The sequence below is a fragment of the Notechis scutatus genome, chromosome 1, assembly GCF_049901735.1.
Source record: "Notechis scutatus isolate UNSWTSFEM ecotype Mainland chromosome 1, rNotScu1.2, whole genome shotgun sequence".
Taxonomy (NCBI): domain Eukaryota; kingdom Metazoa; phylum Chordata; class Lepidosauria; order Squamata; family Elapidae; genus Notechis; species Notechis scutatus.
The window spans coordinates 105568435-105582931 of record NC_142009.1 but is presented as its reverse complement, the minus strand read 5'-3'; the positions used below and the strand labels follow the sequence as shown (position 1 = coordinate 105582931).

The following is a 14497-nucleotide window of genomic DNA, read 5'->3' as shown; positions in this document are numbered from 1 at the left end:
TTCCCCGTGGATAGGTGTAAGAAAAAGTAGGGAAAGTGCCTTTTTCAGGGTTTCACTGTTGTATTCACAAAGTATTGTTTAAAAACTATCCTTTCACAGCCAAGTGTGCTCCAGATGCATTGAAATCTTCCACAATCCCTATCTAACATCTGAAATCCAGCACATCTGGAGGTATTATATTGGGGAAAGCTACTTTAAAGAGAATTTTCTAAAAGAAACAACCCCTTGGGGAGTGAGTTTAATCTTTAAAAATAATAAGAAAATCATTTTATTGTTTTAAAGAGAGTCAAATTAAAATTACTGTATATACTCGAGTATAAGCCTAGTTTTTCAGCCCAATTTTTGTGCTGAAAAAATCCTCGGCTTATACTTGAGTCAGATTCCCTCTGAAAAAAAAATGGTGTGGAGTCGCGGCCTCCGGCGGCAGCGACTCCCAACAGCTCCAGCCAGGAAGGAAAGGCAAAAGCGCTTTGCCTTTCCCTTCCCGGCGGCGGGACTGGGGCCGCGCCGGCGGTAGTGACTCCTGACTCAGGGGCCTCCGAGGGAGGGGAAGAGAGTGACTCCTGCCTCCCGCTGTCATCATCATCTTCTTCTTTTGGGTTAGTGAATCAATTAAACCTTTCATGATAGTGAGATCGTTTCCCAAATTAATTATATTTTTATTTTTGAAATTTACCAGTAGCTGCTGCATTTCCCACCCTCGGCTTATACTCGAGTCAATAAGTTTTCCCAGTTTTTTGTGTAAAATTAGGTGCCTCGGCTTATATTCGGGTCGACTTATACTCGAGTATATACGGTAAAACGTTTTAAGAAATGTTTATTTAAAAAATATCAGAAAGCAGATAAAGTTAACTATGTTTTAACTAGGGTCATCTCCAATAGGATTGTCAAATGATATATAAACTGTACCGGAGACATGCAGCCCAGTTGAATGCATCTATTCAGAGATAAGTTAACATCTTCAGTATGTCCAAAATCTAGAGTTTGTCTCAATTATTAATCACCTATGAGTTCGCGTTCTTGAAAATATCTTAGATTTTTGGTGATCTAAAATACATGGTGAAAAACTTACATCTATAAACTTCACTGGAACACACATTAATAATATTGTGATAATTTGTTCTTAATCGACGAAATATTGTAACAAAATCTAAGGTCTTAGCTTTTAGTGACTGAAAGATTGAGCTGATGTGATTGCCAAAATAAAGTGTGTTCATATGTTTCTGTAGGAGATGTGATAATGTGTAATATTTTCCTACTAAAAGTAATGATAAATCATGGTTATGCAAAATGTAATTGCCTAGCCAGTTGTATTTACACATATTTCATGACCTGATGATGTTCTAAAGTTTTCATGCTCAGTTTGATTTTAGGGTGATTTGGTACTTGGCAATTAACCTCCCTCACCTCAGGCATTCTGGGTGTAATTGTTTAAGAAAAATATGCAGAGGAATAGGTGGAATATCATTTTACTGTAAGAAAACCTTCCCTGCTTGAGGCCTTCTGTATGTTAAGATTTTATTGCCAGCATAGCCTTAGCCTGGATCCACATTTGAACAGTCACATCATTCTCTAGTAATTCTGAAGTTCTAGACCAGCCTTTGTTATAGGACCAATTAATCTGACTAAAAAATGGAAATAGAAAATAAATGTCTAAAGTTAATCTACCAATTAAAGACAATGTTTCTATTTCAAAGTTAAAAGTGGCCTCGTCCTTCTGACTGGTTGCATACATATCTTTGGCTTAACACTTCTTAGAAATGGCTCGATAGAATACACAGTAGTGGAAAGATCTTTGCAAAAGAAAAGGCACTGATGTTTTTCCAACCCACCCGTGCTTCGTTATAAAACGAGAGAACTGCAAAATTTTGCTCGCTATCGTAATATAGGACAGAGTGATCAACATAGACCTGCAGGTTCTATGTATTCTAAAAGTCTGCTAAGGTCAGGGGAATATAATTTTTTTTAAAAAAAGCGAAATATAATGCCGGAGAACCGTAGAGGTACATCATCGTGTTTTGTTTTGTTTTAACTGCAATCGAGAAAATTGATTTTCGGAATGTATTTTTTAAACGCGTTCCTCTTTATGCCCAGGTTTTTGGATGCAACATCGTACACGGCTAGTTCAATCCCATCAGCGCTTTGCTGGCGGCGGAGGAATTAAAAGAAAGATGCTCCGAGAAAGGCGCCAAGTTGGCTGACGGACCCTCAGCCAGCCGGGCGGGTGCGTATGTAGTACTGAGAGCCGGAGCTCTCGCCCCTTCGCCCGCCTCCTTTGTGGGCGGGGATCAGCTGCGACGGGGTTAGGTTGCGTCTCCCTGCGTGTGTCTATAACTTTGTGTTGCCGCTCCTGGTTGTTAGGAGAAGGAATGTGGAAGTCGGCGGAGGGGAAGGCGACAGGTTGCTTGAGGGAACGGCGGCAGCTCCAGGGTGTCTCTTCCGCCGCTGCTCCGCCACTTGCTTTCTCTCCGGGGAGGGAGCGTGCTGCCAACGGTGGGGGTTGCCCCCTCCTTTTAATGCTCCTTCTGCTACTTAAAGTGGAACGGCTCGGGAACGGCTCGGAAATCAAGAATCCTGCAGCAGCAGCAGTAGCAGCAGCAGCAGCGGCAGAATCGGCGCCTCGTTTTCCTCCCGTGCACTTGGAGCTGGGTTTTCCGCCTGCCCAACGGGTCCGGCTTTAAAGCTTCGCCTCCGAGACGGCTGCTTCTCGCTAGTGCTCCTTTCGTTCGGCCCCTTGCCTGCTTGACCTCTCGCCCTGCCTCTTTTTTTTTTTTTTTTTTTGGACGACGCTTGCTTTCTTTTTTAAATGACTTGAGTGGAGGGGGAGGGGGGGGGAAACTGTCAAGATGGCAGCAGGAGCGAGGAGGTTATGAATGTGGTTGGTGCCGAGGCTGGAACGAAACCTCGGGAGCCCGCGGAGGACTTGGGTTTCCGGACCTGTTGGAAGGTCGGCGATTGGACTTGTTTGAATTCTCCGCGTCACTTTCTTTTTACGCCGAGGGAGAGGATTTAAAAGAAGGAGAAGGGAGAAGAAGGACGGGCGTTTTAAGTTTTCCTCTCCTTGCTCCAAAAAAAATAATAATATAAAAAAGACTGGCTTCTCTTCCTTCACCGCTTTCGGATTTTTCTTTTCTTTCCTTTTTGTTTTTCTTCCCCGAGGAGGAATCAAGAGCGATCACAAATGGGGCAGCCGCGATCGGATGGGTTGTTGTTAAGGCTTCGGTGCTCTCCGTGAAGACGTTGGGAAGTCGGTGAGAAGAAGGACTTGTAAAAGACCGAAGGCGTCCATCAAACCAGCAACGGAGAGACTCGCGAATATCTCTTTTTTTAAAAAAAACACAAATAATAATAATAATAATAATGGTGATGCGGGGGGTCGCGTGAATTGGGGGGGGGGTCTCTTTAATAGCTACCGAGCGATGCTATTGGACGACTCCGACGCGTAGCGAAAGATAAACAAACGCGCGGGCGCAGAGCCGCGATTTGATTCCAGCTCCGCCGTCTTTGGAAATGCTTCCCAAATCGGTCAGCCTCAAAGGGCAGCGGACAGAGAGCTGACCTGCAACCAGGAGACCCCCGGATCGCTTGCGGATCGCCTTAGAACTTTTCCTTTCTCAGGAGCGGGAGGCGAGCGAGAGAGCGAGAGGTGGCGGGCAGGAAGGAGGCGGCCGGACCTTGAATGGAGAGCGGCGTGCTCGCTCCAGCTCGCTAATCTCTAGCAGGGAGCTGGGCGAGGAGAAAGGACCGGAGCGTGGATCGGGTTCCCGTCTGACAGCGGGAAAGGACAGGAGGGATCGCCTCAAAAGCGGGGGAGGCCAAGATGGCTGAAGTGTCTCCCCCCGCGCCCTTGTCCCCTCTGGACGTGGAGCTGGACCCGGAGTTCGAGCCCCAGAGCCGTCCTCGCTCCTGTACGTGGCCCCTGCAAAGGCCCGAGCTTCAAACGAGCCCGGCCAAGCCTTCGGGAGACGCGGCCGCCGACGCCGCCTCCATGATTCCCGAGGAGGACGACGACGCTGACGATGAGGAGCAAGGGGGCACCTCAACCGCCGGCCTCTCCGTCTCCGGCGGTGCCGGCGAAGCTCTTGCTTCGGAGGACACGGCCCGGCTGCTGGTTCCCTTTTCCGGGCTGCCCGGGGAGGGAGCTGGCGCCTCTGCGTTGAGCGGCGGGCAGCAGCCTCAGCCAGTGGCGGCGGGAACAGCGGCAGCGCCGCGGAAATGTTCGTCCCGGAGAAACGCGTGGGGGAACTTATCGTACGCGGACCTGATCACCCGCGCCATTCAGAGCTCGCCGGAGAAGCGCCTCACCCTGTCCCAAATCTACGAGTGGATGGTGCGCTGCGTGCCCTACTTCAAGGATAAGGGCGACAGCAACAGCTCGGCTGGCTGGAAGGTAAGCGGGGACGGCGAAAATAATAATTCATTTTTAAAAAAAAACCCCCCCCCAAAACTTGGTGTGCGGAGAGGGTGGGCGGCGCATGAAAGGGTTGCCGGAGTTTTGCGAAGCGAATGGACGCGTGGATCGTCCAGCCACGGGTGGGCTCTTGCCAGCCTCACATCTTTCCCGGTTCCTAATTAGTGTTTGAGATGAATGGACGATCCGCTTTCCCGTGGGGGAGAACGGGACATGCGGCATCTGCCGGTGCTCCCCCCCTTCCGAGGTTCTGGATGCAACCTCAGAATTCCATTCGGCCGCCGGTTTTTCGAAAGGGCAGGAAAAATACTTTTGCAATCTTTTCTTCAAAAAAAAAACAAAAAACCCTATGATTTTAACGGAGAATAAAGAGGTGCAAGCCGGTTAAAGAATATCCCATTTTGGTCCATTCAACTGACCAGCTAAGATGGGTTGCACTCGTACAACAAATAAAAGGTGACTTGTAATTATCACTCGGGACCACTTTTTGACACAAGTAGACCGAAAAAGCTTTTTTTAAAAAAGTGGATGTTGCCATAACAAGAGGCGCTTTCCTCCTCCTGTGGTGCGCAACAAATAAACTAAAGACTGTTTCCATTATTAGTTCAGGCTGGTTGTCAAACGTGAGTTTAAAAAGTGCTTATTACTGAATGAAAGATGATCAGACAGCTTCCCTGTAGGGAGCACTTTGTGCCCTGTCAAAGGACTTATGCCACGCAACCATTGCAGGACCAGTGAAGATAACAGGAGGTGCACAGCTGCTGCTCTGTTATCAGCCCAGAAAGAAGATCAGTTCCTTCCCAAGAAGTGGGTTGCGCTGGGTCCTCCGTGGATATTTCCAGAGGGGTATTTTCTTAACAATGCCTTTAGGTTTGCTCTTAATTTCTAGGAATGATGTCCAATTCATCTTATTCTGCCTGGTGCATTTTCTCAGACAGAGACTGAGTGTTAGTGACATTGGTAAAAAGACAAAACACTAGGTACTGTGAAAAGAATAATTCTGTGATGTAATTCCCTCTTCTCCATTGCTATGTACTCTCTAACCTCAGCTGACGTTCCCTAGTCTTAGCTGAGCTGAATATAATCTGCAACTGTCAGCAGTGAAGTAGGCAGCTTCTAACTTACTATATCAACAATGAGCATGTTAGGTGGTATCGATAAAATTTCAAAGCTTGCTCCCGGTATTGCTTTGCATTAAAAAAGAGAGAGGGAGATGGAAGGTATGTTATAATATCCGTCAAGTTTAGATGGTTGTGAATGCATGCATGTGCATTTTGTGAGTTATTTGGCAACATAGAGAATTGATTCCTACTCCCCCCATTTTAATTGCTCTATGATGACATAGAGCACACTCAGGTTCTGAAGTTATTCACACCTGAAGTCTTTTCTTCTTGTTCTTGTTAAAAGGACTTTAAGTTGCTGATATTTTCTTATGCCGTTAACAGGTCCTGTATATGTTTAGCCTATAGAAGAGATGATTGAGTGGGATATGATAGCAGTATCTAAGAGGTTGTAATGTAGGAGGAGTGGGTTTTATTTTTCTATTGCTCAAGGTGCAAAATTAGAACAGGTATGTTAAAACTACAGGTAGTCTTTGACTTACAACAGTTTGTTTAGTGACCATTCAAAGTTACGAAGGGACTGAAAAAAGTGACCGAGGACCATTTTTCACAGTTATGACCTCTGCAGCACCCTCATGAACAGGAGATCACAATTCAGATGCTTGGCAACTGGTTCATATTTATGAAGGTTGCAATGACCCAAGGTCATGTGATAACCTCTTGTGACCTTCTGACAAACAAAGTCAATGGGGAAGCCAGATTCACTTAATGACCAAGTTACTAATTTATCAACTGCAGTGACTCACTTAACTGAGGAAAGAAAGGTTGTCTAATGGGGCAAAACTCACGTAACATAAATTTTGGCCTCAGTTGTCGTAATTCGAGGACTACCTGCACAAAGAAGTTGGTTTATCCTAGACATCAGGAGGATATTCATAACCGGACGAGCAATCAGCCCATAGACCAGCCTGTCTTGTGAAGTATTGAGTTCTCCCTTATTGGGATCTTCAAGATTGGCTAGATGGTCATCTTCAGAGATGCTCTAGTGAATCCTGCTATGAAGCAGGGGTTGGATTGGATGACCTCCAAGATGTATTACGTTTTGATACTATGACTATAGGATGCTGTATCCACTGTTTATTTCAGAATGTAAATACATTCGCAGGTAAAAAAATGAAACATAAGAAATGTAAATAGAGATGCTTTTTTAAAAAAAGTGATAAATACAGCCACAAGAGTTGCAAAAGTGTAATAGTAATCAATTTAAAAATCTAGAAGCAAAGTATTTTGCTTGGTTACTACAGGGAAACATTGGTAGCTATCTAAGAGTGAGAGTGGTTCTCTCTTATATGGTCTTATTATACGTTATATATTTTAATTAATTTTATTGATTTGTATCCCACCTTTATTATTTTTACGGCAAACATACTCAACACACTTCCTCTTCCTATTTTCCCCACAGCAACAACCCCGTGAGGTGAGCAGAAAGAGACCGAATGGCCCTAAGTCAACTAGCTGGGCTTTCATGGCTAAGATCAGAAACTCACAGTCTCTTGCTTTCTAGCCTGGTGCCTTAACCGTTAGACCACACTGCCTCTATATTCTTGTTTAAAGTATGCACGTTTCTGTCAGGGAAAGGAATTTACTTAAAAAAAAAAACAAATAATGTAAAAAAGTTGAACTTCTAACATAACTCTGTAACAAATAGTTGATATACACGACTTTTTCTGGTAACAGTTTACTGGTGAATTGGTATTGAGAATGGAACACTGTCATGGTTTTATTTTTTTTAATTTTAAATCCATGAACTGCTGTTGCAAAGCATGCTCTTTTACATATATACCGTGTTTCTCATATAATAAGGCCGGGTCTTCTTTTTTTTTTTGAGCCCTGAAAAAATGGCTAGGCCATCTTTTCGGGGGGTGACTTAATTCCCTCCCCTTGCATCTTCGGGCGGGTGGGCGGCTTGGATGTTGACCTCGGCGTTGGTGGGGCACTTCGTATTGGGGTCAACCCAGGCAGCACCATATCCGGGTGTGCAACAAAAGTACTTCCTAACAGCAAGCCCCCCCACATTCCCACCATTTCGCATGTTTTAATATAGGCCTTAATTTGGAGGGAGGGGCTTAATTTCATTTCATGCCTATAAAACATGCTGGGACTTCCTATTGGGGGAGGCCGTATTGTTGGAGAAACAGGGTAGCATGCAGGTAGTTGTATCAAAGATAGTTTAATTTCATTCAGCCCAAAATGGCATTAAATGGGATTCTGATTTGATCCCTGCTGCTTTGGAAACAAACTCATTTTTGGGAAGGCCTTATGAGACATGATAGACTATATATATGCTCCATTGACTTACATAGGAATAGCTTCATAATGTCAGGCTGTATAGTTGAAGAGTGTGTGTGTATTTGCTGTTGAGCATATCCTTCACATGAACAAATGGAGTACTAGCTTCCTTTTCACCATTTGGATTTTTTTTCAAAAGAAAATAATGTTTTAGACACAGCAACGTACAGCCCGTCTCTTGCCTGCCATTTCTCTTTTTGAAACATCCATGGCTTTTGTTTGTTTTAAGTACAGTAGCTAAAATGCTGCTGATTTCAAGAATACACCTAGGATTATTAAGTGTCTTACTTTCTGTGCCATTCCTTTGTTCAAGATCACAATTTTTTCAAAGAGGTTTTTATAAAGTAGACGGTGAAATAGCTCACGATCTTTTCAAGTGTTTATGTATTATAGCATTTGCCCTTTAAGGCATGTCTGTATGTGGTTCCATGTTAAAATAAATCTTAAACGCGCTCTTCCCACAGCTCATGCCCCACTCTTACATCAGTGCAATCATTCTGAGGCACATACGTGGTGGAAAAAAAGAACTACCAACATAGGGCCCTACTGGGGAATTTGCAGTTCTAGAGATACTGCTGAACGACAATATCCAATATTTTTTCCCTTTGAATATAATTGCTAGGACTGCAGAGAGCTATACTTCACCAATATCCCATTAGCTCTGTACCTTTGTCAAAGAAGAACAATATTGTGGAGTAGCAAGAAGTCTGATGAGATTTATGTTCAAATCTCACATAGTCACAAAACTTGACTGTGTGACCTTTTCTTCATTTTTTTTTTTTAATTTTGCCTGACCTCACATGTTTGTTGTGAAGTTAAACTGCATAGAGCAACAGAAATGTACTTCAAGGTGCTTATGGCCCATTCCACTTCACACCAGTCAGCCATCATGGATTGGAAATGATGTAATTCCACTTTTTGAAGAAGTACGGAATGAAATCATAATGCTGTAATAAATGCTCCGTACTCTTCTGTCTAACTATACTTCCTCTTTTTGTTATCTAGGCAGTGGCTTTCGTTATAATAAAGATAAAAGTTGCAGTTGAGTCTCCTTGCACAGAACTTGCTTGCACAGACATTGTACTATAATATACCTCAAGTCTGAAAGCCAAATATATCATCTTTGATATTGGTCCTAGTCAAAATCTATGGGGGACCATGACATTTGAGAAATCAGCATATCAATCTTATTTCTTGTCTTGATATGCCTTGAAGATTTTGTATTCTATGGTGAAATTGTCTGAGTTTTTTCATAACATTCATTAAAAAAAGGACATTGTTTTGATTTGTGTTTTATATTTTAACGTTGGTGGTATTTGAGGATACTTTATTTTAAAAAGAGTTAGCATGTAGAAACTTGGAAAGAAAACATAATATGCTATAAGATAAATTTCACTGCAATATAAAAAAGAATAATGTCATTACTCAGTCATGATTTTACTGGCCCGATAGAGACCCTCTGTTCCAAAAATGGAAACAGCTAAATATTGGGAGACATATAGCACCTACTACAAAAAGTTCAATGAAACCATACGTTAATTGCCTAGGGTTGTGTGTTCTTTTTGAGGATCTTCACTTTATGGGACCAAAAAAGACTACATTTACACAGTGGAAATAAGTAATTTGGAAATTTGTTACAGATTATATTTCTATTACTAACCTATATGAGTCTCAATTTTTCAGTTCAGCACCCAAAAGAAATTCAAGTGCAAATGAAGAATTTCTATAGGTCCAAAAATGTGCATAATTTCAATAGTCGGAGAGGTGTGGATAATTTGCTGTATCATTTTGGTTCTGTGGGAACGTTATAGAAATGAAAGAACAAAACTTTAAAAACTTTAGAAAGCTATATCACAGTATATATTTTTGAGTGTTCAAACTAACTAAAATGTCTCAAAGTCCAATCTTCAAACTCATGTTAGTTCCAAAATTTCTCAGTGACTTCACATATGCTCATACTTGAAGATGAAATCAAGTGATAAATGCAAACAACTCATCCTCCTTCCACCATGTTCCAGTTTTTATGTGTCTTGGTAGTCTCAAACTGAATTTAACCCATTTTGCAAAACCAGCATTTTCTAAGCAATACAAATGAATGCAAACTCCTTTGGACTAAGTCAAGGTAAAAACTAATTTGCATTGCATTCAACACCTAGTAATTTTAATGGACTTGTCCATGTGCTTTTTTTGGCAACAACAACACAAATTTACCATTCTTTTACAATTTTCTAGTTAGCTGCAACCCTGTAATTTTATGTCTTCCATTCAAGTACTAACCATATCCAACCCTACTTAGTTTCTTTTAAGATCAGCCAAAGCTAGCTAGATCTTGCATCTATCTGGTCTTTTTCAAACATTTTTTTTTTGGGAGAAACAAATATAGCTGGGCAATCAAAATAAGATTTAAAGCAATTTATTAGATTCAGATGTGGATGATAGTAGTAAGTCAGCAGAAGCAGTCTTGATTCCTCTGTTATCGACAACAAACCCTTTTAACACACACACAAATATAAACATATACTCACAAACATATATATCCCACATACCCCATATAGAATGATGCAAATGGAATAGGTTTATGTTTTAGGATAAAGGAAAATACTCAGAAATTGAGCTGTAGTAGTTCCTAGCATTCTATGTTTATCTGTTGACTTTTTTTAATACATAGGAAATAATTAAACAGTAACATTGAATTGATAAATCTGATGGGGTATTTTGAAAGGGGTCTGCATTTGAGTTTTGTATTTTGAAAAGATAATCGTTCGTTTAGAATTATTTACCTGAAGGTGTCTGTAGTTCTTACCCATTCTAGGTTGGCTTTATAAAAATTAAACCTTTATACTTTCTAATGTCATGTATCAAGCTCTTCAGTGAGGAAGTTATTGTAATATAGAATAATTACTGATAAATCTTTATTAAGAATGTGTGAGTGGTTTCAGTATTGAAAGTGAATTGGCTTAGGGTTATAATTGTTACTATATACTACTCTGGAATGGTGCTTGATATTTTGCTGTATTTATTGCCTCCTAAAATTAATTTCCACCCATCTACTAAATGTCTATATGTAGAGGGTTTGTGGCAGCACCTGACTGGGCTTATCTGGGCTTGAAAGCTAAGCAGGGTGGAGTTTAGTTAGTATTGGGTGGGATACCTCTAGGAAATCCTATTATTGTGAGGTTTAGTAAAAACATACAAGAAGGCAATGGCAAACCAATTCCCTGTGATTGCTGAGAGACAACAAGGAGTGTTTGCTTAAAGGCATTGTGGTCAAGCTCAAGTCCAAGGAAATTTTGTTACTCTTCCATGTAGAATGTTAGCCGTGGTTTCTTTGTATCCACATGGTTTATCTGTAAGCTACTTAAAATCATCAGTGATTTTAAAATTGGATGGATAAGTAGATAAAGGCATGAGGAGATGTGTGTAGGCTGCTGTCATTTGTACTTTTATCTATTCTGCAATTAAGAGGTGAATAAAAGAAATAAGTGAATAATGCAAAGAACCAAATGAAAGTAGATGTTGGAATATACATGTTATGCATAATAGTAATGCATGAGTATTAAGGCTTGTGTAGATTCCCCCCCAATTCCAGAATATATGGGTATTTTACTTAAAGTATGTGAATAGAGAAAGAGCACCTTTAGAATTGGATGAGCTGGTTCAATACAGGAAATTGTATGACACTTTATTAACCCACTCATTGTTTTCTTAGTGAGTAATCTAATCCATTGTTATCCCTATAATACTAGATATCCTATGCATCAGGCATTCCTAATTGATGCCATCTTACATAACTGATAGACCTGTAGTATCTAACTGTTGCCTGGAAAGTACTTATTTAGAATAAGGGATTGAATGCTAATTTGTTACTGCAGACTTTTCAAATGTGGTATCATGCTCCAGGTAAAGATTCCAAATTATTATAATAATTATTGTTATTGTTATTCATTAAACATGAAACCCAGTCAACTGAACATTTAAAAAAGTATTACAAATATCATTGACTGGCTCTGATAGTTGCTACAGGTTGCTACCAGCATCCTAGTTATCAACCAAATATCTTCTTATGGTATCAACCAAGTACATTACTATTACTATTATTATTGTTATTGTTGCTGCTGCTGCTGCTAATTACCCACCCTTCATGTCTTTTCAGGCCTGGAGTACCTGTCTGATACTGTGCTAGAATTTGAAATGTTCTTAAGCTTAATGTTCTGTGAGTTAATACCCCAACCCCGTTGATAGGCCATCTGCTAAAATAATGGGGACAACACCGTCTTAGTCAGAAACAGGAGGGAAAAACTCATATCAGGCAGACTTTTGTCTATTTCAAATAGAGCTATCATGATGTAAAATATTTTTCCCATATTCTTTGCAATTTGTAGGTTATTTGTCATGGGATCTTCATTAGATATCCTGACCCTGAATGAAATTGTGGTTACAGGGATGTCATATTGATACTGTTGGATCCATTATTCTATCAGAGATTCAGGATCAATCAAGGGCTACGGAGGACAACACAATGGGCTATTCAGTTTCCAGTTTCTGTATAAACCTTGAAAAACAGAGCTGTTAGTTTCAGAGTTATCATAACTTTAATGAAGAGAGGAGCAGTGCTTGAGTGTGGTCCAAAGCACTTCTGGATTATTTCAAAGCATGATAGATCTGTTGCTTATGCAGTATTCTTTATTTATACTGAATAAATTTAGTTGGCATGTGGACATAATTAAAATGGGTGCAGCATATTAACTTTTTTTAATGTGCATTAGAAACATGTTGACACTTACCTAATTGGCGTGTTGGCTTTGTAATAAGAGAGCAGTAATTATTCATAGTAGGTTGTAAGACATTACTTCTCTTGTAAATGTCCAGTTTATTCACCAACAAGCCAATCCTTCTATGCCCTGTAGAACTTTAGATAACTATTATTGCTTGATGGCTATGCACAACAAAGCTACCCAGTAAATCTCTCCAAATCTCTCCTGCCATCTACATTCTACTAAACATATGTGGAAGCTATTTTAACACTCACCTACAGATTTCCAACTCTCCCACAGTGATTTATTTATATGACTCAGTATCTGCACACTCTTCTGAATAGCTGATGAGGTTAAAAGGAGAAAGTTTCTTCTTTCCTAAAAACTGCACGTGCTGGCCATGTTTTCCCTTTTGTTAATTTCATGTGTTTTGGCTTGTTGGCCTTTATTTGCACACATTTTTGTGTGATTGTCAGTGCTATTTTATTCACTGTGGTTTTGCTGATACCATTATTCGGAGTGAGTTTTTATAAGGAGGACAACAATATTCTCCTTAGAATATGTTACAAAATATTAAAATTAAAACAATTGACCATGAGCACTCTTGCCTAGAAATGAAAACAAAGTGGTAAACTAAACGATGAAAAAGAGATCTTATTCTACTTTAAGGAGAACTCAGAAGTAGCAGTAAATATGGCCATCTTTTCACAGACAAATTTAGATTGGTAGATCAAAGAAACATCTTCAGCTGTTGTCTTGTTATTATTGGAATGTACATATACAACTTGCTCTTCTGTAAGCAAATCCATGCACCAGGCAAAATCAGAATAAAAGGGTATGCTTAAAAATTCTCCAGAACCATTTGATTTTTGTTTGAATTGCCCATTAATGGACATCACTTGGGTAACAGTGCCATCTCTCATTTGATGAAGTGCCATATTTGCTGCATGAACAGGGCTCTATATTTAATTAGCTGTACAAGAAAAATAATTCATTGTTTCAGAACTTAGAAGCAAATTACTTGCTATGTATTTCATTTTTGCATCATAAACTTAACTATTCTATACTAGATACTGTTATCTTTATTGTAAGACATAAAGGCTAACAGCTGATAATTGTCTTTTAAAATAAAACTTCATTTGTTTTAAAGGATATCATGCCAAGGGCATCTTGTGTTTCAGTTATGATTTGATTCATTGTAATGAGTAACATGGGTGGTGTTCCACTATGTATCAGAACAAAATATAGATGCTAAGCATAGGGGAAATCCAGAAAAACATTTTGCAGTACAAACACAAACATGTAATTATTTATCCTCTGTAATGAAGATTTGCCTTTGGGCTAATAAAGGAGAATCTTTCCAAATGTTTTGCTCTTCAGTAGATATGAAACATAACTTTGTAAGCATACATATATATCTGAGCATGTAAATCAATTTGTAAATCAATCAATCTAAATTTTGATTTATATTTTCTCTTTTATTCTGTTACAAAACAATATTAAAAAGTTAAAATCACAGATTAAAATGAAATTGATGGTACCTTACCAACTGATTTGTTTAGTAACAGTTCAAAGTTATGCTGGTATTTAATAAACAGCTGTGCAACCAATCCTCGCTTTTAAAACTATCTCAGTGTTGCTTGGTCAGCATTGCTTAGTCATTTGATAGCCATTTTCTTGCTTCCCAGCCAGCTTGCAACAAGCAGAAAGATTGTGGAAGCATAATTGTAAGTTGTGATCAGGTGATGCTTTGCTTAATGACCCCAATGACTTGTTTAATAACCAACTGGGAAGTGATGTCACACTTCTGCTATGGTCATGTGATTTTTTTCCACTTAAATTACTTTTGAATTACTGCTTCTTAAATTACTGGTCCCAATTGTGACAGCTAAGCGAGGACTACCTGTACTGGAATTATTTAA

The 14497-nt window shown here is 40.0% G+C and overlaps 1 protein-coding gene across 1 annotated transcript in view; it reads left to right on the top strand.

Annotated features, from left to right (window-relative positions):
- The first annotated feature begins 2358 nt into the window (after nt 1-2358).
- The window catches only part of FOXO3 (forkhead box O3), a 118504-nt gene continuing 106365 nt past the window's right edge, over nt 2359-14497 (top strand). Inside the window, exon 1 of the mRNA XM_026666640.2 lies at nt 2359-4390. Coding sequence (XP_026522425.1) covers nt 3821-4390 — 570 coding nt within the window. The 5' untranslated portion in view covers nt 2359-3820. The remainder of the gene's footprint in view (nt 4391-14497) is intronic.